At 37.0% G+C, this 26,838-nt stretch overlaps 1 protein-coding gene across 3 annotated transcripts; it reads left to right on the top strand.

Moving 5' to 3' along the window:
- Positions 1–208: 208 nt before the first annotated feature.
- Positions 209–26,098, top strand: UBA3 (ubiquitin like modifier activating enzyme 3). 3 transcript variants are annotated; one of them, XM_047779034.1, is made up of 18 exons: positions 209–353; positions 538–579; positions 2,370–2,490; positions 4,267–4,347; positions 8,046–8,128; positions 11,446–11,526; positions 16,361–16,404; positions 17,018–17,082; positions 17,390–17,545; positions 18,792–18,894; positions 19,033–19,146; positions 22,682–22,735; positions 23,799–23,835; positions 23,918–23,999; positions 24,324–24,424; positions 24,535–24,598; positions 24,686–24,740; positions 25,300–26,098. In XM_047779034.1, the coding sequence occupies exons 1-18, from the start codon at positions 334–336 to the stop codon at positions 25,386–25,388; spliced, it is 1,392 nt and encodes a 463-aa protein (XP_047634990.1). In that variant the 5' UTR covers positions 209–333; the 3' UTR covers positions 25,389–26,098. The 3 variants fall into 3 exon arrangements, with proteins under 3 accessions (XP_047634990.1, XP_047634999.1, XP_047635006.1); XM_047779043.1 differs by lacking the exon at positions 538–579 and having other exon boundaries at positions 275–353; XM_047779050.1 differs by lacking the exons at positions 209–353; positions 538–579 and adding an exon at positions 667–1,239.
- The last annotated feature ends 740 nt before the right edge of the window (positions 26,099–26,838 follow it).

The raw sequence follows: 26,838 nt of genomic DNA, 5'->3' as shown, positions 1-26,838 counted from the left end.
ATGTTTGCATATACATAAATTGTATAAACAAATAATGTATTACATCTTTATTTTCACACAGCATAACGACATTATACACTGGGTAAGATTTCCCTAATTAAGTGCATTTAATCAAGATTTTAATTACAAAGAAGTCGTTGAACCCAAGGGAGCCTTGCTCAGTGAGCCCTACCAGCCCCGCCTCCTCCCGGCCGACCCCGCCTCTCGTCACTGGCCCCGCCCCTGTGAGGACCACATCTCCTCCTCGGCGGCCCCCCGCCCTCTCCCAGATGGCCCCGCCCTACCCTTCGCTCCGCCCGCCGTGGGGGCTCCTGGGAAGAGGCGGAGAACAATATGGCGGATGGCGAGGAGCCGTAAGTACCCTGCCTCTGCAGGCGCCCCGGATCGGGCTGGGTTGTGAGAGAGCGCGGCGGTGGGCGGTCGCCGCCTCCACCGGGGCCCCTCCACCCCCCGCCCGGTCCCCTCGCCCCCCATCCCCTCGCGGCGCCCAGTGCGTAGCGTGATGCTGACCCTTCTTTTATTCTCTCTTTCTTTTAGGGAGAAGAAAAGAAGGAGAATAGAGGAGCTGCTGGCTGAGAAGTTAGTGCTGCCGGGAGGCCGGGGCCCTCTCCGGGGACCCCCGCCTCCCCCAACCCCAGGCCTAGGGGACCAGCCGCAGCGGGCCCGGGGGGCTGGGAGGGGGGCACCCGGAGCGCAGGCCTAGCGGCCTCATCCCCTGACCCCCGCCCGCAGCCCCAGGGGCCCGGCGGGCCCGCCTGGTCTCTACCTACGGCGGGTGCCGAGCTGGGTGCCGCGCACAGGTCCCCGCGCTGGTCCGCCGGGGTGCTTGACCTAAAGGTCTTGCCGAAGGACCCTTGCGCCCCCTCCCCATCCAAATTGTCAGAGCCGTGACCTGGTGAAAAGGGAATCTTACTGAAACACATGAAACGGACAGTAGGCCGTTTTGGCCTGTGTAAACACTGAGACAATAGTATTAATTGCAAACTTTTTATGTGAACTGTGTCAGGTATTGTACTAAGCACTTCAGTCATTTTTGCAAAATCATTGGCTCCTGAAGGAGAGCGCTGACTCCTAGAGCTTATTTCCCCCGTTTATTACATACCTTTTTTCTTATCAGATGCTTAGTTTTGTTCCGGTGAGACAGGTTTAAACGAAGTGTTTTCCAACTTGGGCAGCACCACATGATTTTTCTTCCTCCTTACATGGGAGGGAAAAGAAAGTACTCTTGCAGTGGGCGTGGTGAGTTAGTAATTTCTGTGCCAATTCCCAGCAGCAGTGCCTTAGTCTTTAGCTATCTCCCTCAAATAGTTGAATTTCATTTGCAAGAGGACTGGAACACGTTTAATTTCACATTTTTTCCCATCTTTCCCCTTTTGCTTAAAATGACAGCTACCGTTTGAGTGTTTACGATATACCAAGTGTTATATTAAGGCCTCTATGTGGATTATGCTTTGTCCTCGTGCTAATGTTAAGAAGTAACAACAAACAACAGATGAGGTTTATGGCTGTTCAGTAATCTGCTCAAGGTCACAATCTATTAATTGTGGAGCCACACTCAGCTGTGACGCTTAAACCTTTGATCTTTAGTGCTAGGCAATACTTGGTCCCTTGTGTAAAAACTGGATATTGACCAATATATTTGAAAGTAGAAATTGTGGGATTATAGGAAATTTGAAAATTAAATATAATCACTACTAAACCTGAATCTTGGAATGTATTTTGTTAGAGTAGTCTCATTACTCAGTTGTATGTTCTAAAAGATTTCTAGATAGTAATTTTTATATGTGGCATAATTATTACCTATAACTTCTTTTGTGTTTAGTAGCAATAGAAACCACCTCGTAGTCCTAAGAGATTCTTTTTTGAAAATTAGCACCTCCCAGAGAAAAATGTGTGAAAATGCCTCTCATCAAAAATAACCTTAAAATCACACCTTTCAAACTTGAAAGGACACATAAGTTGTGTTCAGTTTAAAGAATCAAGATTCTGAAAGTGTAGGGGTTTTTTTGTTTCTGTTTTTTCTTGCAATTGTTATTTCCTGATGCAGGTGTGTTGATAGAACAGATTGGGGCAGTTTGCAGTGTTCTTTAGTAAATTTCAAAGCCCATTTCTCACTGATTGACCAGTATCCCAAGTTTGATCTTAGTGGTTTTTGTGGAACCCAGAAATGGATTGACTGATTTATTTCAGCAAACATGGGCAGTGCTTACCTTTAAATGAACTGTATAATAAGCATAACCACATTGAATATTTCCCTTTTTATTAGCAGGTCTGGTGTGGTTTACCTTTTCATTTGGGGAAACCAGAGTAGTTGTAGGTGTGCCTTTTTCATACTCATCTTGCAGCTGAATTTACTGTGTTCTGTGCAGAATGGCTGTTGATGGTGGGTGTGGGGACACTGGAGACTGGGAAGGTCGCTGGAACCATGTAAAGAAGTTCCTCGAGCGATCTGGACCCTTCACACACCCTGATTTCGAACCGAGCACTGAAGTGAGAAACGTTTATTTTTAAATAACTCCTGTAGTAGTTTTGTTTCAAAAGTATAAAATGCTTATCAATTTGCTCTTATAATCAAAATACTAAATGGAATATTTGCAACTGATTATATTTGAGTGACTAGTATTTGAGTTGTTACTTTCACATTTCTCATGTAATGGGTTGAAATTTTTCAAGAGTAAAATAACTTCATAGCCTCATTCAAAATTCTAAGTTATACTTTACTTAAAATTCCAGTTTAAAATGGCTTTTGAGACACACCTTTTTAGTCCTGCTATGAGAAATTTAATTTTCATGGGAATATAGATGTTCTTGTTTATATTTTGAAATGTGATTGAAATGAGTATCTTCACTTGGAATTAGAGATAATTAATTGCATGTTAAAAAGTATGTGACTGCTGTATGACAGAGGAATAGAATTTGGGGCTGGTGGTATCAGGCTTAAAGCAAATGTTCAATTAAATACAACTTATTTTTTATTACAAAGTAGAAAGTATTTCTTTACAGTAAATTTTTATGTCTTTTTGTATTTATGAGGAAATGTTTTGAAATAGATGAATTGGGCTGATCTTAAAATTAAGGTGCAGACTCTTGGGTTTAATTCAATGTATTATCTGAATAACTTTTCTTTCCTTTCTTTTTTTCTTTTTTTTTTTAGGGTTGCACCACGGCATATGAAAGTTTCCAGGCTAGGGGTCGAATTGGAGCTATAGCTGTTGGCCTGCGCCATAGCCATGAGGGTTCTGAGACACGTCTGTGACCTACACTGCAGCTCAGAGCAACACCGGATCCTTAACCCACTGAGCAGGGCCAGGGATTGAACTCATATCCTCATGGATACTAGTCAGGGATTGTTACTGCTGAGCCACAATGGGAACTACACTATTCTGTCCTTTGATCTTGGATAGAAATTGACGTTAATTTCCTTTTTTGGATAATCCATCATATTGTACTTCTAAATTGTTATTTTGGCCTAATAACTTAATATACTTCTATTAAGTGATTGTTTCAAATAATATTTCTGCTGATAGGCAGTTTTCTAAGAGTTTTCTCTGTTTTCTTCTTCCTGTCATCTCATGTCTTCTAAGTTTAACTAAGTGTATTCAAAAGCACCTATTATTGTTTGAAAACTCCTCTCCCCCTGTTTTTTTAAGACCTCTAAACACCTTGTGCAGGGCTTGATCTTCAGTTCTTATGATTTTTACACTTTTCTGTTTTTAGGACGTCAGTTAAATAACTGAATTTAATGCTTTCCATCCCTTTCAAAGTTTCAAAAAAAAAGACAACTCTTAAATAGGCATAGTTTTCTTTTTTAGGAATAGCCTTTAGGAGTTCCTTGCACAGTGGGTTAAGAATCTGACTGCAGCAGCGTGGGTACTGGTGGAGGTGTGGGTTCCATGCCCATCCCAGTGCAGTGGGTCAAAGGATCCTGTGTTGCTGCAGCCGCGGCTATGGAGCCGCGGCTCTGAAACTTCCATATGCTTTGAGTGCAGCCATTCCAAAAAAAAAAAAAAGCCTTTTAATTTCATACAATAAAAGTCAATTTAAAAATATTGAAATTGTAACACTCTGTAATCATTAGGGGTATACAATTTCTGGTTCTACTTGGTTCATAGGGTTAAAATAATTTATTAAATACAAAGTTTGCTCTTAATCATCAATTATGTTTTTCATGGAAACATCAGAAACTATTTTATGGCTTGTTGCTTTATTGATGGTACGTAAGGTTTTTATCAACCAGATTTTAATATGCCTTTTCATTCTTTACAGTCTCTCCAGTTTTTGTTAGAAACATGTAAAGTTCTAGTCATTGGAGCTGGCGGCTTAGGATGTGAGCTCCTGAAAAATCTGGTAATATCTATATAAATATGTATTTTTTCTCCTTTATGGTCATTAAACCTTTTTCCTTTTGTCATATTTAGAAATTTTATTATGATTGTTAACCTTTTTTTTTGAGCCTTTGTTCGCTGTTTAGCCAAATTAGAAAAATTACAATAATGATGTAACTTTTTAAACCTTAAAGTCCTCAGCTATGTAGTCATTGATTGAAATTCTTACTTCTGTTTTCTTCTCTGCTTTTTGTAAAACTAATCTTTGTGCTTCCTCATGCAAAGTGCTCATTATTTCAGTGAAGTTATAACAAAACTGGTAATTCATATTTAACATGTAATTTAAAAAAATTTATCATTTTGTTCCTCAAAATAACCTAGTTCTGTGTATAGGAGGATGTCTTATTTTATATAGATGGAGATAAAAATGTCAGGGATGTTAAATGACAGGTTTCTCTGGATTATGGTCATGTGCCTGGAATCTAATCCTGATCATCATTTCTTAGTCAAGTATTTTTTTCACTGAAGCATTAGGTCATTACATTCTCTGATCAGACAGTAATTTTTGATGACTACATGGTAGTAGACCCATAAAATTTGGGAAAACTAAACCTTTTTCTTTTTTTTCAGTCTGTTTTAAATGAATATCCTCTGAAGAGAGGGTACTCTTTAGTGAAGTCATTTCCATATTCTGGCTGGATATCCATAATTTGTGACTTAATGAATTAGTTTCATTGATGTCTGATAACTACAAAGTAGCTGTTTATAAGAAAAAATGGATTAGAAGAAGAATTAATTTAGAGCTGTTGTATGAAAGAGAGCCTTCTCATTATTCTGTAGAAAATTGGAAATGCTAGAGTAGGCTCCTTAGAAAATGAAGCATGTTAACAGCCAGATGAAAGACTTTAAAAGTCAGTCCTGGGACTAAACTTTATATAGAAACAGCCACATTAATTTTTCCAGGAAATACTAACATCACTCCTAGTGAAACTAAAAATTTAATACAATTCATGGTACTTAGTGCTCTGCTGGGTTCCGCGGGGACTGTAGGTCATCATTGTCAATGTCCTTAATGAATTTGAAATATTGGGAAAACAGATTTCACACAAAATAAACATCAGTATGTATGCTATGCTCTGTGATAGGGTGCCAAAATACTGTACCTTATCAGACATAAATATCCTTGCAGTGTGAGAACTAAAACATTATGGAGGATGAGCAGTGTTTTTGGTAGGCATTGTGTGCACACACTCTTCTAAATATAATTAACTTTTTCTATTTCGAAGCTGTATTTACAAATGTGACACGTACCAGTTTTAAATGTTAAATAATTGGAGATAAGATCTGAGGAGTAGTCATCAAGCAACTTTAGGAATGGCCTTGTTATTTATTTATTGCATTGTAATAACCTCTTACACAAAAGAAACCTAAGGATTTTCAACTTTACGATTTGTTATCTTGTTTGTTTTAGACATGAGTTCTAAGAGATATACATATATACTTTTTCAATTGATTGTAAACTCCCAAAGGCTCATTCTAAAAAAAAAAAAAAAAAAGCTATGACATTAATATTATTGAGTAAATGTTTATTAAGCCCCTTCCTTCATAGGCCAGGGATTGTTTTATTAGATGCTAAAGGTACAGCATTGAACAAGACAGTATTTCTGGGGTTTATGTTTCAGTGGGGAAAAAAAGACAAGTAAATTATGTGGCATGTCAGATGGTAATAAATGCTCTGGAGAAAGAAAGGATAGCCTGGCTGGCAGGAAAAGTGTTCACAAAAAGGTGCTATTTGGGCAAAAAGATGAGCAAGGACATTTTAGGCAAAGGGAACATTAAGTGCAAAAAGCTGTGAAGTGGGAGCATGACTGTTAATGTCCCAGGAGTGGAAGAAGGGCACTATAGCTGAAGCAGAAGTGGGTAAGGGAGAGCATTTTCTAGGAGGCTATCAGAGATAATGGGAAGTGGAGGGGCTAGGAGTGAGAGTCACCAAACGGTTTTACGGGCTTCTGTAAGAACTTTGCCTTTTACTCTGAGTCAGGAAGTCCTTGGAGACATTTAAGCAGATGAGTTTCCTTGATCTGACTTTAACTTGAATCACTGTGGCTGGTGTTTTGAGAAAAGACTAAGAAGAGAGGAGGAAGCTGGGAGGCCGTTTAGAAGGTTGTTAAGTCATCTGGGCAAGAGGTGACTCAGAATGGGGTGGTAGTATTGGAGGTGGTGAGAGATGGTTGGTTTATGGATATGTTTTGAAGATGGAGTTAGCTGGATTTCCTGATGGATTGGTGTGGGCCATGAGAGTAGGAGAGGAGTCAAAGATGACAGTAAGATTTTTGTCCTGAGCCGCTGGAAGGGTGGAGTTGGCACTCAGACTGAAACGAAAGGGGATGGAAAAAGAACATATTTAGTGGTGTTGGTGAGCAAGAGTGGCTTTGGTTTTGAAAATTGTTGAGATAAATGTTAGATGATGCTTTATTGTAGGAGATTGTCGGAAGTCACTAGAACTAACCAGAACTAGTAAACATAAAGAAATTCTAAAACCTGGCCAGGAAAACTTGTGAGTGTGGTGAATGGGAAACCAGTTTTTAAAAATATCCAGATTCTCATGAGTGGAGTGACCAGGGGAATAATGCGTTTTAAGGAGGGGAATTGATCCACACTCTGTCAAATACTTGAGATAGCGAGGCTTTGCTTTCTTGCCCCACCCATCGCTATAGTGACAGGAAAGCTGTCACTATAAAAGCCTGCCAGACTCTGCGTAAAGTTGAGCTGGGGCTGGTGGGGAGAGATGGTTGCGAAAGGAGCTGAGGCCCCAGTCCTGTGTCCAAACCCCTCACTTTGTAGGCAGATGGGGCTGGAGAGTTGGTCATCAGAGGTAGCAATGTGGAGTCACTGGTGACCTTGACAAGTGCAGTTTTTGATGGCCTGGTGTGAGCAAATCTTGTTTGTCAAGAGAGGAATTTGAGAAAGCAAGTATGGACAACTTTTTTGAGAATCTCTTACTGTAAAGAAGGGCAGAAAAATGGGGAAACTATTGCCTTGTGATTCAATTTGATTACTTAAGTAAGCTGACCAAGACCAGAAAAGCATAATTGATTATTGAGACCTATTTTTTTTTTAATCTTTTGCTTTTGCTAGTAAATTTGAACAGTGGTTTTACTGTTAAAATATATGGCATTATCATTGAAACAAAAGAGTTTGTTCCTTTGCCACAGCTTTTTGATTGCTCTTGACTCAGTACTTTTAAGGTATTTCTTTTACATGTACAGTGTATATGTGTTTATAATATAATCTTAGAGTTATTTCTGAATGGCGGAATGCTTAATGTTACATAAACTAAGATAATGCTTATAGAAATTACTTTGAACAGTATTCCAAGAAAGAATAGCAAATATAGTTAAGTGGTAAAACTAATAAAATTAAAATATTTTGTAGCAGCAAAGCAGTAAACTTCACAAATGTGTTGATAGGCTTATAAAGCAACTATAGAAATTCTGAGTTACTGTTTTTTGGTTATAGACGATTTAAAACTGAGTCATACTTTTTTGAACTTTACAAGAACCTTGAATTTTATGTACCTTTGTAGGACTCTTTAACTAATGAATACTATTGTGTAGAATTTATTATTTAGAATTTGTAGATTTAAGGCAATTGGAAAGAAATTTTAAAATTCAAGTGTGCGAAAACCTCTGCTTAATTGGACTCTTTTTATTCCCACAGGCATTGTCTGGTTTTAGACAGATTCATGTTATAGACATGGACACTATAGATGTTTCCAATCTAAATAGGCAGTTTTTATTTAGGTAAGTTTTAACATCTTACTTAAAAATTGTGGTTATCATTTGAAGTTGAGTATATTGCTGTTTGCTAATTTAAAAAACTAATGAGAGGCTAACACTAATTTGATTAAGAAAATAACTACCACTCCCAGCTCAGGTAAAATTTTGCAGGAAAATTTTGAGTACTCTGGTAAAAGTTTTGCAAGCAAATACATGTTTTTGTTGTTTTTAAATAAATTTCCAAAAGGTGTTTGTGATTTTGGGGTGATTATGCCCTGAAAACACTCAGTGCAGCTCTTTTCTTCCTGATGATTTCATGAGAATAGTAACTGTATGTTAGGACCTGCTGAGATACATTAGTGGAGACTTGTGAGCCAAGATTTGAATGGCAACTCTGGGGCAGTGAAGTTGTGAAGAGCTTTTTCTAGAAAGGAAAGAAAATGGTGAGTTAAGGAGAGAAAAGCGAGAAGCAATATAAATGGCACAAAGAGGGATAATTACCTTAGACGTACAGGGAACACAGAAATCATCTAAAAGTGGCTTGTTAGAAATGACTTTAAAAACTGAAAGTAGGCCATATATGCAGACCTGAGGAAAAGTTTGTTAATGGATATTAGTATGTGGTATTTATGGTCTTGAATGGCTTAGATGAAAGTGTCTGTTTGTAAATCAAAAAATTATAGATATGGAGATATCAGGGCGTGTGCGCTCTGCTCTGGCTCTTGCTCTCCTCTCTCTGGTGATTAGAGTACTGACAAAGTGCTCAGATAGTGTTAGGTTTGCAGGATGAGGTAAGGTTAGCAGAAAGGATGAAATTATTGGGTAGGCATAAAACCTCTATTTTATCTTTGAAAGATCTAAAAGAGATTAAAGGATGGGTTAACTAAGTCAAGTTAATGAAGTATTGTAATTGCAGTGTGAATCCTTCTTTTAAGGTTTATTTTTTTGTTTATTCTTCTCTTAGAAAAAGCTGGAGTTTGCATTGTGGCACAGCAGAAATAATCTGATTTGAGGCCATGAGGTTGCAGGTTCAATCCCTGGCCTTGCTCAGTGGGTTAAGGATCCGACGTTGTGGTGAGCTGGGGTATAGATCGAAGATGTGGCTCGGATCTGACGTTGCCTGTGGCTGTGGCTCAGGCCAGCAGCTGTAGCTCCAATTAGACCCCTAGCCTGGGAACCTCTATATGCCATGGGTGCAGCCCTAAAAAGCAAAAAAAGAAAAAGCTTGTGGGCCCTTTCCAGTCAGACACAGTTTTAGTGTATAACCACTTTATTTTTAAATTTTTTTTGTCTTTTTAGGGCTGCACGTATGGAGGTTTCCAGGCCAGGGGTTGAATTGAAGCTACAGCTGCCAGCCTGAGCCACAGCCACAGGCAACGTCAGATCCGAGCCATATCTTCAATCTATACCCCATCTAACAGCAACACTATTCTTAACCCACTGAGGGAGGCCAGGGATTGAACCTGCATCCTCGTGGATACTAGTTGGGTTCGTTACTTCTAAGTCATGGCCAGGAACTCCTGTATAACCACTTTAAAAAAAGGACATCCATTGAATTAATCGGTTACTGATACCAGGCCACGTCCTTTAATTTGAAGCTAACATGAAAGATCGTTTGTAGAGTGCTTAGCAAGTGTGAGTACTTTCTAAGCTCTTTATCTGTATTACCTCATTTAATCTCAGAGCAAACCCCAGGGTAGGTACTTGTTTTTCAGGTTAGGTAATTAGGCCAAGGTGTCCTGCAATGATGATGTGTGTGAGAGGCCATTTTGTTCCAAGTGTAGTTTTAAATGGAGCAGTCTTATTCCCAAATTGGGGAATGATAAAGTACGGTCCCCACAGAAACTATCTAGGAGTTCTTTCATTTGAGTTCTACTGTAAAAGCACATAAAATACACAACCTAAAAGATTCTTGAAATCCTGTTTGATCTCCTTTACATATATAAAGAGCTCTCTCCAGGGTAGTTGAATGCAGGGCTGAAATCAAGTTCCTTGACTTACCAGAGTCATTTCTATTGCAACTCAGGACAAAGGCAGAATAAAACTCTTGTCCGAAGTTTTCAGGCAAAAAAGCATACTGCTCTAGTGGAGGGAAGAAAATTGACTTGGTAGAGCATTTTTCTTTTAAATTCCAATTTTAAATAAAATATGAATTCTGTTGAGCAAAATGATTTTTTATTTTCACTTATTATTAAATGTACTTAAATGGGAAGGAATACAAAGAGATAAGAATATGGTAACTTTCTTCCAGTCGTTCATAGTCTAGTAGTTTGATAGACCTCTATATGAACCAAAAATATGTTGTGAAAAAGTGCTAATGAAGCACTGAACTATATATACATGAGGGGATAGTTTATTTCTGTGAGGAGAGTGAAATACCAGGAAAGAAAATATCATTTGTATTGAGATGTAGAAGAGCGAGAATTTATGCCTTTTCCTGTCTGTAGCTATGGTTTTTATCTAGGAGTGACTTTTTGAGGTCTTTAATTTTTGCCTTGTTGAAAATATTGGTAACATTTGCAATTTCAGATAATGCATCTGGAATTATTCCTTCAAAAACATGGTTATGGCTTCTTCTGGGACACAAAATGTACTTCTTAATCAGCACACACAGGAAGAAGGGGATAAGTGAACATTCTTGCATCCCTAATATCCCTAAGTTTATTTCAACCAAGACTTGCATAGTAACACCTTAAAGATCTGGGATTCAGGGCAGATACTTGGAAATCTCTGGATCTGGGATAATTTTTTTTTTTGTCTTTTTAGGGCCACACCCATGGCACATGGAGGTTCCCAGGCTAGGAGTCCAATCAGAGCTGTAGCCGCTGGCCTACACCACAGCCACATCAACACCAGATCCAAACTGTATCAGCGACTTACACCACAGCTCATGGCAACGCTGGATCCTTAACCCACTGATCGAGGCCAGGGATTGAACTTGTATCCCCATGGATACTACTCAGATTCGTTTCTGCTGAGCCACGACGGGAACTCCTGGGATAATTTCTTGCATTGGGAAATGCAATGGTGAGAAGTAGCCAGGAAACATGCTGTTATGCTTTACCTTAAAAAAAACAAAAAACAAAAACCACTGTTGTTCATATTTTCACTTAAATACTTAGATTTGTCAATACTTGTAAATACTTAGTTTAAAACAGCACCAGGGGTTGACATTTAGTGTTGAATGGCTAATTATTCATCAGAAATACTTAGGTAAAAATATTCCTTCTCAATATCCTCCAGATAAACTCACCATGGATATTTTTATGTTTGAAAGTAGGTTATGTAGATCATGTAGATTTGTATCATGAATGATAATTGAAATATAATTTTTCCTGTAGGCCTAAAGATGTTGGAAGACCTAAGGCTGAAGTTGCTGCAGAATTTCTAAATGACAGAGTTCCTAATTGCAATGTAGTTCCGTATCCTTTTGAAAAATAAGTTACTTAATACTTAATTTTTTGAAGCTTTAAAAAAAATTATTGTAAAAGAGTTGTAGCGTAGAGAATATAGATCAGCAAAAAGAAGAGGAAAATCAGCAGCAGTGAGCTTATTATTACTGAGATATCTGCTGGTAACACTTTGCTTTATGTCCTTCCAATCTTTTCTTTTTAAAGTTATATACTTTTTTTTTTTGGTCTGTTTCTATGGCCAAACCCACGGCATATGGAGGTTCCCAGGCTAGGGGGCTAGTCAAAGCTATAGCTGCCGTCCTACGCCACAACCACAGCAATGCAGGATCTGAGCCCAGTCTGTGACCTACACCACAGCTCATGGTAACGCCGGATCCTTAACCCACTGAGCGAGGCCAGGGATCAAACCCACAACCTCATGGTTCCTAGTCGGATTCGTTAACCACTGAGCCACGACGAGAACTCCTGGCTGTAATTTTAAAATCTAGCTTATGTAGCCAGTGCCATCTACTGTTTTGCGTTATTGCCCTTAATTTTAGTTTCAATGGTATGTCTTCTCCACTAGACTCTAAATTCACAGGCTGGATCCTGTTAATCTTTGTGTCTTACTACAGCAAAGAGTCAGCGTTATTATTAGCCAAATGTGGAAGACATGTTGGAGTAAATTTATTTTTACAAGAAATATGTTTTAAAAAAGGAGTATACACACTTTATTAATTCCTATACCTTTGGGGAACTTTTAGTATATCATGGAAATTCAGGAAATGGGACTTACTATGAAGGATTCAAAAATCAACATACAAAGATCATTTGTATTTCTATATACTAGCAGTGAACACATGGAAACTGAAACTTAAAACACTGTGCCACTCACAACCACTCAAAAGAAAAGGAGGAACAACACTTAGGTGAAAATGTAACAAAATAAGTATGGGACTTGTATGTTGAATACTGCACAATGCTGAAGAAAGAAATCAAAGAAGATTTAAATAATGGGAAAATATTCTATTTTCAAAAATTGGATAATTCAACATACTAAAGATGTTACTTTTCCCCAAATTTGTGTATAAGTTTAACACAACTTCTATCAAAGTGCCTGCAGTTTTTTTTGTTGCTACAGACAAGATTATTCTAAAATTGAAAGGGTAAGAACACCTAAAACAATTCTGAGAAAGATTGAAGTGGAAGGAGTCACTATCCAATTTTAAGATTTACTCTATAGCCACAATAATCAAGACTGTGTGGTATTGCCAGAGAGAGATTAGCAGAACAGACTAGAGAAACCAGAAGTAGGCTCCTGCAGGTATGGCCAGTTTATATTCACAAAAGGTACAAAGCCAGTTCAAGGGAGGAAGACTATCTCTTGATAAATTGTGGTCAAGCCATCAGATGTTGCTAGGCAAAAAAGTGAATCTCAAACCTCAACATAACAAAACAACTCAAATTGCATCATAGGTTTAAGCATAAAATATAACACTTTGGAAGGTAACATATAAGAAAAATCTTTGAGACATAGGGCTTGATGAAGAGTCTTCAGACCACATTAGAAACATGCCATTAAAGAAAAAAGTATGTTAAATTGATTTTGATCAAAAGTAAAAACTTCTGCCCTGTAAAGGATCTTGTAAAGAGGGTGAAAAGCTAAGCTGCAGACTGCAAAATACTTACGAAGTAGGTTTCTGACAAAGGACTCAATAAAGAACATATAAAGAACTCTGAAAACTCAACAGTAAAAAATTACGATGCAGTTAGAAAATAGACAACAAATATTAAGGGATATTTCACTGAAGATAGCAAAAATCACTTGAAAAGATTTTCAGAATCATGAGGTATAATAAATTGAAATTATGATCACAATGAGGTATTACTACTCACCTATTAGGATAGCTGAAATAAAAAATAGTAAGTTTTGGCAAAAGTATAGAAAAACTGGATTACTCGTACATTGCTGCTGGGAAATGTAAAATGATATAGCCATCAGGAAAATAATTTGGCTGTTTCTTAAAAATCTGAACAGGTACCATCCATATGACTAAATTTCATTCCTGGGTATTTACCCCAGAGAAATGAATACTATGTCCACGTACAAACTTATTCTCAAATGTTCACAGCAGCTTTATTTGCAGTACCCTCTAACTGGAAACAACCCAAATATCCATCACTAGGTGAATTGTTAAACTGTGATAACAGCCACACCTTGTAATAATACTGAGCAATAAAAAAGAATGAAATACAATTAATGAAATACGACTTGGATGGATATCAAGAACATGATACTGAATGGAAAATGCCAGTGTCTAAAAGTCATATATTGTATGATTACATTTATATAACCTTCAAATGACAGTTATCTAGATAGAGAACAAATTAGTGATTGCCAGGGATCAGGGATGGTTGAGGGGATAGGTGTGACTGTAAAAGGGGTAGCTGGAGGGAGATCTTTGTGGTGATGAATAGTTGTGTATCTTTATTGTGGTTACACAGTTTTACATGTGGTTGAATGACAACTTTACACACATTGTACCCATGTCGTGTTTGTGGGTTTGATATTGTGCTGTAGGTATATGATGTAACCATTGGGGGGAAACTTGAGTGAAGGAAATGTGGGACCCCTCTGTACTATCTTAATAAAAATAAAGTTCAATAATGTGAATACAGATCTCTATAGGGAGAAACAGGGTTTTTTTGTTTGTTTGTTTGTTTTTTTCAAGTGTTCACATTCTTTGTCCATCCCCATTATTTAGATCTGTGAAAATTTGGGTGTTTTGTAGAACTCTAGGAGGTGGGATTTCTTGGCCTTGCTCCTCTATCTCCTATTGTTCCTTCATTGTTTGCTCTGGTTCTCTTTTGACCTGCCTTTTCTTTCTTTCTTTTTTTTTTTTCCTAGCCTACCTAACATTTTATTTTATTTTATTTTATGTTTTAATTGATATTTCCCCAATACATTTTTTTTTTCTATTGAACAGCATGGTGAACCAGTTACACATACATGTGCACATTCTATTTTCTCAGATTATCTTGCTCCATCTTAAGTGACTATACATAGTTCTCAGCACTACACAGCAGGATCTCATTGCTAATCCATTCCAAAGGCAATAGTTTGCATCTACTAACCCCAAGCTCCCCATCCACCCCACTCCCTCCCACTCCCCCTTGGCAACCACAAGTACGTTTTCCAAGTCCATGATTTTCTTTTCTGTGGAAAGAAAGGTTCATTTTTGCCATGTATTAGATTCCAGATATAAGTGATATATGGTATTTGTCTTTATCTTTCGAACTTACTTCACTCAGTATGAGAGTCTCTAGTTCCATCCATGATGCTGCAAATGGCATTATGGCATTCTTTTTTATGGCTGAGTAGTATTCCATTGTGTATATATACCACATTTCCTAATCCAATCATCTGTCGATGGACATTTGGGTTGTTTCCATGTCTTGGCTATTGTGAATAGTGCTGCAATGAACATGTGGGTGCATGTGTCTTTTTTAAGGCAAGGTTTGTCCAGATATATGCCCAAGAGTGGGATAGCAATAATAGTGGGTTATATGGTAGTTCTATGTATAGATTTCTAAGGTACCTCTATACTGTTCTCCATAGTTGACCTCCCTTTTCTAGCTGTAGTTTTTGTCTCTTGTTTGTCTGGCATTCCAGAGGAATAGAGGTCTGAGTGGGTGAGAGCTAGAATTTTCATAACTTTATTTTTAGGCCAGAATAAAAAAATCTAGGGCAAACGTATATTGTACTTGTTGCTTCTAACAGAAAAATAAAAAAAAAAATTTTTGTTGTAGATATGCTGTTCAAATGCTACGTACTGTGATTCACATTCCCCACCGATTTGGATGGGGTTCCCTTGGCACCCTCCAGGCTGGGGAAGACTGCTGATAAGGTGTGGGCTGGGTAAGGAGAGAGAGACTTGGAATACTGAGTTAAACAAGAGAGGGAGAAAGAATTCATTGACCACCCCCAAACAAAACAAAACAAAACCCAATGACCAGTAAGTACTTGAAAAAGCTTTTAAAACATCTATTTGTAAAAATTATGTTTATTTTAAAAATTTTTATATTTTCATTTTAAGGGCTGTACCTGTGGCATATGAATGTTCTCAGACTAGGGGTCTAATCAGAGTTGCAGCTGCTGGCCTACACCACAGCGTGGCAATGCCAGATCCGAGCCACATCTGCAAATTACACTGAAGCTCATGGCAATGCTGGATCCTTAACCCACTGAGCAGGGCCAGGGATCGAATACACACATGTCCTCATGAATTCTAGTCAGGTTCGTTACCACTCATTACCACCACAACAGGAACTCCTCTGTTCTTTTAAAATTAGCTTTTTGTAACTTTTTTTTTTCCACTTGATCTTATCTGACATATAACATTGTATAATTTTAAGGTGTGCAATTTGTTATTTTGTGTAGTATATTGACTCCTAAAATCACCTTTCTAAAATGGGAAATACAATGTCTGTTTCCTTTACTAAACAAATGTTAATTGCTGCTTAGTTTGGTCCTGGCGGTTGAAGATGTGCATTCTGCTTTCCTGGGGCTTACAGTTTTATATAAAAACTGAAGCAGAATTAGAAAGTATAGCAGAGACACAATTATAATGATGGGGATTTGGAGATGAGAGAAACTAACTAGTTAGGGGAAGAGTGTTTAGGAAAAAGCTTTTCTGAGAGCTAGGGTTGTGTTCTTTTTGTCAGATTCCTTGAATTCCATTGCTTTGAACATTGATGACTTATGTCTTGTTTTAAATATACATTTATAATGTGATCCTTATGGCATTGTCAGATTCACTTTATAAGATAAAAACTCAGCCTAAGTTCCTTTACTTGTATTCAGACATTTCAACAAGATTCAGGATTTTAACGACACTTTCTATCGACGTAAGTTTTCCACTTGAAGTTAAATTCTCCCTAAATTCTTACTGTTTTTAGTTGCTGTTTATTTGAAGATTGGTAGCTTTTTTTTTTCTTTTCTTGTCTTTTTTAGGGCCACACCCGTGGCATATGGAAGTTCCCAGGCTAGAGGTCAGATTGGAGCTTCAGCTGCCTGCCTAAACCACAGCCATGCCAAATCCAAGCCACTTCTGCAGCCTACACGGCAGCTCATGGCAATGTTGGATCCTTAACCCACTGAGCGAGGCCAGGGATCAAGCCCATATCCTCATGGGTACTAGTTGGGTTCGTTACTGCTGAGCCACAATGGGAACTCCTGAAGATTGGTAGCTTTTTGAAGGCTGTTTCTTTCTTTGCCTTCATTTCTTGGTGTTGACTTTTCAGGAGATTGTCAATTGATCGGAAAGGGAATGCCACTGTTTGAATTTCTAGTTGGCATTGTTAGCCACATATTTGTATTCTGTCTTGAGTAAAGATTACTCAAGGATTAGAAGCTGTGTGTGTATTACAGTGAAAAATGGGTTTGTTTGTTTCTTAGAAATTGTGAATTATTTTGTGCTGTGATACTTTAAAAAACTAAATTTGTGTTTTTTTCTTGTAGAATTTCATATAATTGTATGTGGACTGGACTCTATCATAGCCAGAAGATGGATAAATGGCATGCTGGTAAAGACTTAGTGTTGTTACGATTCTCTAAGGTTCTTGGTGCTGCTCTTAACAGACTGAAAGTGAGACTTTCATGACATATTTTTGAGAAATCACAGTTTAATTTTTAATGATAGACATAGTCCAGTGATTATATTGCCAGTCATTAATTTTCAGGTGAGGACATAAATTGCTAAGAAAATAGTCCCTTGATTTGATATATTAGTACTCAACAGTGTGATTGACTCATAGAATTACTTGATAACATTTTCTTTATTTTTGAATTCTTATCCCCTTCTCCTTAAAATCCTTCAAATAATTTTTCTAGATATCTCTTCTAAATTATGAAGATGGTGTATTAGATCCAAGCTCCATTGTCCCTTTGATAGATGGGGGGACAGAAGGTTTTAAAGGAAATGCCCGAGTAATTCTCCCAGGAATGACTGCTTGTATTGAATGCACACTGGAACTGTACCCACCGCAGGTAATCATAAAAACACTTGTATCTATTTTATAGTATCTCGGGGTGGAATGAGGGTTGAATTATTAAGAAAGACTAGTCAATATTTACGATTTCTAGATATGGGGTACCCATATTTAAAAAATCATCCCAAGAAGAAAGATGATAAAGCATGAAATTTTGCTCTGTTTGAGGAAAGATACAGACAGAATAACATCATTTTGATACTGTTTTGTTTTCATAATTCATTTTTTTTTTATTTGGAGAGTAGGGATCAAAGGATCAATTACAAAGTTATATATTGTATAGCTGTAATCTATTTTCTTTGGTTTTTGTCTTTTCAAGGAGGTAAAGATACCAGGAATGAGAATGATTTCCAAAGATGGGGCTCTTTACATACTCACTTAAGGACATTTGAAATTTTGATTTATAGTTATTAGTATTTACTTGAAAGTGATTTTATTTATTATTTATTTTAGAGCTGCCCCCACCGCATATGGAGCTTCCCAGGCTAGGGGTCCAGTCGGAGCTATAGCTGTTGGCCTACGCCACAGGCACAGCAATGCCAGATCCAAGCCGCATCTGTGACCTATACCACAGCTCACAGTGACACTAGATCCTTAACCCACTGAGCAAGGCTGGGGATTGAACCTATGTCCTCATGGATAATAGATTTGTTTCTGCTGAGCCACGACGGGAACTCCAGATTTTAACACTGTGAATTTTCTTTTGTTTTGGTTGATTTTATACCTTCAGATATAAATATTAGGTAAACATAGCAATTCGAGAATTTATTCAGCCCTTTCCTCTAACAAAGCTTAAATTTATATGTATTTTGTAAATGGAGGGCAGACCTATTTTTTAGGCAGATCAAGCTAAGGGGAGTGACTCAGAAGATCTGTTATTTTCAGATTCATTTTATTTATTTATTTATTTATTTATTGGCTACACCCGCAGCATGTGGAAGTTCTCAGGGCCAGGGATTGAATCCCTGGATGCAGCTGTGGCAACTCCGGATGCTTTAACCCACAGTGCCTGGCTGAGGATCAAACTCAGTAGCAACCCATGCCATTGCAATCGGATTCTTAACCCACTGTGTCACAGCAAGAACTCCTAAATGGCATTTTCATGGTATAAAATGTTTTGTTTCTGTAAATAGAGGGCTAAGATGAGTTATTGAAAATGGTTACAAACTAGATCACAACCGGAAGTTACATTTTAAAATAATTTATTGTTTAAATCCACTAAAAAAGGAAAACTGTGGTTTTAGGTTAATTTTCCCATGTGCACCATTGCATCTATGCCCAGGCTACCAGAGCACTGTATTGAGTATGTAAGGATATTGCAGTGGCCTAAGGAGCAGCCTTTTGGAGGTAATAAACCTAATTTCACAATCCAGATTTATGTAAGATATTTGTCTATGTTATTTATTTGGAAAATTACATTAAAAATAAGTTGGTCTTTGTTTACATGTTTCTGTCTTCCTTTCCTTTTGTTCCTTCCCCTAACAGAAGGGGTTCCATTAGATGGAGATGATCCTGACCATATTCAGTGGATTTTCCAAAAATCACTAGAGAGAGCATCACAATATAATATTAGAGGTGTTACGTATAGACTCACTCAAGGTAAGTTAGTGAATAGTCGTGAATTATGTTCTTAGAATGATCCCCTTTTCAGGGATTGGAATGCTTTCGAGGAAATAACTGATAAGTGATTTTGGATAGTACTGTCCATTTGAGGTTTAGTTAAGCTACCATGGAAATAATAGTTTCCAGGTGTCCCAAATTTGGTAGGAGGGAACTGAGTTCACCAGAATCCATACTACTTCTTAACCAGGAGGAATTTAGTAAAATCATTGAATCTTACTTACTTAGGATTGGAAGAGGCCCTAACTCATCTAGGTCAAATCATTTACTTTATCTTCCGCTGAAGAGCAATTCATCCCTTCCTGGGGCAGTCTATTTCACATTTGGTCATTATTAAGACATTTCTATATATTGAACAGAAATCTCTGTATTGTATAAGGTCTGAATATTTTCCCAAGATATGCCGTATATAAATTTAATTCTTTTTTAAATAATAGCCCTTAGGAGTTCCTGTTGTGGTTCAGCAGTAAAGAACCTGACTAATATCTATGAGGTTGCGTATTTGATCCCTGGCCTTGCTCAGTGGGTTAAGGATCCAGCATTGCTATGGCTGTGGCATAGGCTAGTAGCTGCAGCTCTTATCTGACCCCTATCTGGGAACATCCATATGCCACAGGTGCAGCCCTTAAAAAAAAAAAAAAGTAATAGCTGTTAAAGTATTGAACCCTCCAAATCATTAGCATTCCCACCAACCTTACTAGTTCCTTTAACCCTTTGGCGTGTTTCATGACTCAATACTCCATAATGTTGGTTTTTTCTAACCATATTTTAGTTATCCATACTTCTCTTAACTGTCTAGGTGAGAATGTGTTGTTCTGGGATGTGTCTGATAAGACACTTCTGATCATCAGTGCAGTCTTAGAGGAGGAGCAGGGTTTTTTTTTTTTTTTTCTAATTGTTTGTAGCTTACGTTGATGCTATGCTTTTAATTCTTTCAGGTTACTGTCTTCTAAAATCTGGAGGTTTTCTCCATATATGCAATTGCTAAGTCACATCTTTCTATTATAGATTTGGCAGTTTTAAGGGGTGGTAGTTTTGTTTTATCTCAAGTGTAGGTCCTTATGATTTTATTCTTCAATTCAACCTACTGTTCTCTCTTTATATATGTGTATTTTTTTATGCCCAAGCCACATAAAGTTAGTATATACTTTTCAGCTACATATCACATATTATTTTAATAATCATATTCTGTATCTCTTTTCCAAATAATTAGTTAAACATTTTGACAAGACTAAACTAGCTGAGAATAGACATCTGAATCATACCTCTGGTCAGGCACTTTTAGATTTGTCTCATTCTAGTGATCTATATATACCTCTTGAGTACTTCATATTTCTTTGCTCTCTTCACAAGGATGTCATGAAAGACCTTTTTAGAGTCTCTGCTGAAGCCTGGATATACTATTTTCCACATTTCCCTGGTTACCAAGCTAGTCCCAGTAACTAAATATGAAGTAGTCTTGTGACTTGTCTCTGAACAATCATAATGCTCAATTTTAGTGGTCAGTGTTTCCTGATATAGACACTCACAGTTTGTTCTTAGAATTTTGTCCAGGATCATCAAGTTCACCAGAAGGAGCTTTGTCTTTTTGAAAATCTGCCATTTCTCTCCTGTGATTTTTTTTTTTTTTCAACTGATGTAATGTTTTTTGAAAATTTCATTCTTATATACTCCTTTTTGTTCCCTTTACTTCCCATATTTTGACCTGCTCTGTGTCACTGGGATATACCAAGCATAGTCCCACCTCAGAGCTTTAATACTTCTGATCCTTATGCCTGGAATGCTCTTCCTTGGACCCCTTCAAAGTGGCTGCTTGCCCCTCTGGTTTCAACCAGTTTTCCTTATCCTTCAGCCAAAAATGATTCCTAAGCCATTCACTATTTTACCTTTTTATAATTGCTCTGTCCTCATGGTAGCCTTGTTTTTCTACATGAAGAATGTTTCATATTTACACTCTGATTCATCGCTGTTCTGAGGCCTTTGCCCTTGCTGTTTATAGACTTGCTCTTTCCCCAGGTCATTGCATAGCTGGGTCTTTCTCATGGTTTAGATTTCAGCTCCTGACCATCCAGTCTAATGGCCTCCTCCATCACTGTAAGAATAGACTTGTTTAGTTTTGTTTTGTTTTGTTTTACTGCTCCTCTGTACAATACCTAGAACAGTATTTGGCATATAGTGCACATTTATTTGCTAATTGATTGAATTAACAAATCAATTCAGTTTGTTCTGATCAGGAATTGTAAACTCATTTCAGTGTGTAGTCTCATTTATCCTTCCATGCCTTTTAGCAAGGCTTGGTGTCTACTTCTCAGCCTGATGACTGCAGGCCTTCACACGGAGTACAGAAGCCAAATTGGAAGTGCAGTTCAGGTTTTTTTGAGGGATGGGGACAGGGGCGAGTCTTTCTCTTTTTGGCATTGTTTTTATTGGTCAATATCTCTTTAACTCCTCACTGTTTGTGACTGTCTATTCTTTCTTTCAGTCCATCCTGTTCTCTTTGGTTCACTAGAGAGCTTCTAGTGGTCATTATGTGGTTAGCTCCCCCGTATTTTCTCTTCTTTGAAATTGTACCTAATCAAAGGGTCAGAATTGACTTTGTAAAACTGCTTCTCTAACTTCTTTGTCTTCCTTTCGTGTTGTCTCAGATACTTCCCTTTGTTCTGAAGTTTTAGAAACTTGTCTATACCTTAAGTCTGGGAACACATCTTTTCAGTGCTCTCTCATACTCAAGATAATATGGCTACTTTTCTCTGAATTTTTGTTTTCTAAAGAGACCAATACAAATAGTTATGGAATATTTATTTTGTACTTCAAGAAATGGTTTAAGGTGGGGCTTTTTTCATTCCTAATCTGTGGATACTGATAGCAAAAAATTGGGGTAGAAACAGAGAACTGTGTGTAACATTTTGTGTAGTCCAAGTTGAAGAGTGAACAAAGATGATGAGGGGTAGATTTTCTGTTCATTTTACATTTTTGTGAATAGAATGTCTTATTTTCCATACTTAACCCTTGCTGAGTAAAGCATGATATAATGTATCAGTTAAGATTATGTACCTTAGAGCAGAGCTGACTTCATAAACCACCCATTAGTTATGAAGTGTATAGCTGTGGATGTTGTTAGTTTCTCTCAACCTCATTTTCCTTGTCTTTAAAATGAGAGTAATAAGACTAACATATGGCATTAATGAAAATTCAGTAATATTTAAACTTCATACTATTCCTGAAACAAAATAAGCACTCTTGATTATTAGCAGTTATCAATATATTATTGTCTCATTTTTATGTGAAACTTGGAAGAATTTACTTTTCTTTCCTCCCATAACTTAAGATTCTGAACATGCTGCAGAATGATGTGAATGTGAAAGAAGATTGTTTCACGGTTAAAAACTTAAGTCTAATTTCCGACCTGAAAACCTGAAAAATCAAGTTATGGAAAATGTGTAATGATTATATTGTCTAATTTAAGATACCTACTTTTTAAAAGAAATGACCATACTTTAATATATTTTTTCAGGGGTGGTAAAACGAATCATTCCTGCAGTAGCTTCCACAAATGCAGTCATTGCAGGTGAGGAAAAATGGCCACTACTTAATTTTGATTTCTTTTTAGATTTGATTTGATACCTAAACTGACATTTCTACAGCTACTTAATCTCAGAAAACTGGTATTCTAGGAATTTGATAATCTTCTTGGGTGGGTGATATAATTAAGCTACTTTTAAAAAAGCCACAAAAAAGCTATTGGACATTGTATATATTTTGTCTTACATTATATTATAGATAAAATGCTCTGAGGTAAGGGGACATTTTAATATCATTTCTTTTCTTTCTTTCTTTTTTTTTTTTTTTTTTTTTACTTTTCTAGGGCCGCATCTGCAGCATATGGAAGTTCCCAGGCTAGGGGTCGAATTGGAGCTACAGCTGCCGGCCTAAACCACAGCCACAGCAACACAAGCAGGATCCTTAACCCACTGAGCAAGGACAGGGATCCGGCAACCTCATGGTTCCTAGTCGGATTCATTTCTGCTACGCCATGACGGGAACTCCAGTATCATTTCCTTTTAATCAATTTAACAGGGTGCTCATTAATCTGAAGAAAAGGAAGATAAACTTTTGTAATTTTACTGTATTACTTGGATTATACAAAACAAATATAAAATTTGTTATTTTCTGTTTTTTAACAAAAGTGTGTATATATGTATATTTATGTTTATTTTGTAATCAAGAGCCCTGTAAAATTATCTGTTCTGATTTATAACTGACTTTAAAAAAACTTCTAATTTTTTTTTTATCTTTTTTTTGTTGTTGTTGTTGTTGTTGTTGCTATTTCTTGGGCCGCTCCCGCGGCATATGGAGGTTCTCAGGCTAGGGGTCTAATCGGAGCTGCAGCCACCGGCCTACGCCAGAGCCACAGCAACATGGGATCCGAGCCACATCTGCAACCTACACCACAGCTCACGGCAACGCCGGATCATTAACCCACTGAGCAAGGCCAGGGACCGAACCCGCAACCTCATGGTTCCTAGTCGGATTCGTTAACCACTGTGCCACGACGGGAACTCCAAAAACTTCTAATTTTAAATGTTTAATTTTCATTGAGTTAACATGCTTTTATTTTCTCTCCTCTTCAGCTGTATGTGCCACTGAGGTTTTCAAAATAGCCACAAGGTAATGGGTTTCATTTTTTTATTCGTAAATCTTTGTTTTGATCTGGTTCAGTTATATAAATATGCATATTTTTTCATTACAGTGCATATATTCCCCTTAATAATTACTTGGTATTCAATGATGTAGATGGACTGTACACATACACATTTGAAGCAGAGAGAAAGGTTAGTAGTAGTATACTAATGAAAACTTTTTTGACCATGCATACTTTGATTTTTAAATATTAATTATTGGTTGGAAATGTATATGAAGTTTCCCACACCTTTTCTAAGTATTTTCTAACTTGCAGAATACTACTTACAATATATCCTTTATAGTATAGCCTGGAATAAATACTACATTATAAAATAATTTAGGAGAAATGGTCTATAAGGCATAAAAATTTGTTCATAGAAATATGTGTGATTATAAAACAACTTGATTTTAATTTCATCATTATAAAGAGACTGTTATTGGTTCATGTGATTTCTATTTTATATTGTATCTAGGAAAACTGCCCAGCTTGTAGCCAGCTTCCGCAAAACATTCAATTCTCTCCATCAGCTAAACTGCAGGAAGTTTTGGATTATCTAACCAATAGTGCTTCTCTGTAAGTGTTCTGGACTTACGTTGTAGAAAATATTTTGTGAGTTTAAAACTTTAAAAACTAAAATTGCATTTTAAAAAGTGAACCTGAATTTTTTTCCCCTCATAATTTAGGCAAATGAAATCTCCAGCCATCACAGCCACATTAGAGGGAAAAAATAGAACACTTTACTTACAGGTGATCAAGTGTTCGGTTTTTATTTTTTTCCACATTTCTATTACAAGTTTAATTTCATTTAACGTGCTTTACATTATTGTCTTCTAGTCAGTAACCTCTATTGAAGAACGCACAAGGCCAAATCTCTCCAAGACATTGAAAGGTATTTTCTTTATCTATTTTTTTGTCTTTTGTCTTTATAGGGCCTCACCCGCAGCATATGGAGGTTCCTAGGCTAGGGGTCTAATTGGAGCTGTAGCTGCCGGCCTTCACCACAGCCACAGCAACACCAGATCCGAGACACGTCTGTGACTTGTACCACAGCTCACAGCAATGCTGGATCCTTAACCTGATGAGTGAGACCAGGGATCGAACCCACAACCTTGTGGTTCCTGGTTGGATTCATTTATGCAGCGCCACGACGGGAATTCCTGAAAGTATTTTAAATGAGTATATTTACTAATACTAATCAATTTCTTACTCTTCTTTTGGTAAAAATGCTTTCTCTAGATTCACTCTGAATGCCTTTAAATGGTAATATCATAATTACTTATACCTTAAGAAACACAAATCTCTAGGAAATATAATATTACCTTGATTAAATAGAATTGGAATTTGTTGTTTATCTAGACCATAATACCCCTTAGTTTGTGTATATGTGTGTTGTTATCCATTTTGTTGAGATTTTTTGCTTGGGTTAATTGTACTTTTTTTCATTTTAGAATTGGGACTCGTTGATGGGCAAGAATTGGCAGTTGCTGATGTTACCACACCACAGACTGTACTATTCAAACTTCATTTTACTTCTTAAGGAAATAAATCTGTACATAATAGAAAACTCATGGAAATACTGTACTTCATGGATGCTAAGAAATTTAATTGATGTCATTTTTAGCATTAGTGTTGCTGGGATTTGAATTTTTTTATATATAATGAGCCACTCTTTTTTATCTTTATAACTTTCCCTTGAAGACAGACTTTTGGGGTTGGTGCTTGTCAGTGTTTTCATTAGTAACATGGAAAATTGTGCCTGGAGAGAGAGACTCTGAGCAAATCTATTGCTTCTTTTAGAGGAGGAAGCAAATACCGTTGTATGTGTGAATTTTGTTTTGGTCAAAGAACGGATTCTTCAGTTTTCATTTGAGCACCCACATATACAAAAGATGTCTCTTTAAAGAAAATAAGAAAATTAAATTTAAATAACATTAAATATGACAACCTGACATCTAGATCATATTGAACATAGCCTCCTTTTTGCCTGATTTAATATTCATTTAATTGTGGCTGTCCAAATGAAAATTACTGCAAAAGTTACCTTGTCCATAATAATTTATAAATGGTGTTATAGCTAAATACCTGTGCATGGAAATGGGAAATATTTTCGTGTGTTTACTTGCAGTGCCATAAAGGCCAATATGCATAACATTAAAGCCAAGACATGGATGTTTAAAAGAATTTAATGTTTAAACAGTTATCACTGATGCTTTCACACTATTTATTAATAAAATCATATATTGTCTACTTTTCTCACTGTAATTTTTGAAGTATATATTAAGGATAGTAAGTTCCATTGTAATGTAGAAATAATTTTTAAATGTGAGGCAGATTTACTAATGTAAAAATTTTATGGTACCTGGAGCTCCTGCAACAGGACTGGCAGCCTCTTGGGAGCGCTGGGACATGAGTTCCATCCCCAATCCAGCACAGTGGGTTAAGGATCCGTCCTTGCCGCAGTTTCAGTGGCTTGGATTTGATCCCTGGCCTGGGAGCTCCATATGCTTTGAGGCAGCCAAAAAATGGGGGAAAAAAATTTATGGTGCTGGAGTTAATACTTTAGCCACAATTAATATCTACTGATTTAATTTAATTTGCTCTAACATAATGAAATGGAATGGCTCTTATTTTTATATTAAGTCCTCTTAAATGTTTTCCCCCCCTCCTCAAAGAGTAAGGCTTAAAATTAAGCTAAGTTCTGAAAATGAGTTTTAGTATTTTAGTGTGGGAACACATAGTACATGTTCTCATTCTGTTTTTGACTTAGATGGCAGTTTTCTATTTAAAAGCTTTGAAGTTACATGTCACTGGGTTAAATTTTTATTTATTTTTATTCTTTCTAGCTCTATATTGACAAATTGTGTTTAATTATAGAATCATGAGATATATTTATATGATGCTACAATAATTCTCAAAGTAGCCTTGTGAGAAGGTGATACTGTCTCCATCTGAGAGTTGAATAGTTTTATAAAGTTTAGGTCATTTAC

The sequence above is a fragment of the Phacochoerus africanus genome, chromosome 1, assembly GCF_016906955.1.
Source record: "Phacochoerus africanus isolate WHEZ1 chromosome 1, ROS_Pafr_v1, whole genome shotgun sequence".
Lineage (NCBI taxonomy): Eukaryota > Metazoa > Chordata > Mammalia > Artiodactyla > Suidae > Phacochoerus > Phacochoerus africanus.
This window is presented reverse-complemented; position numbering and strand designations above follow the sequence as displayed.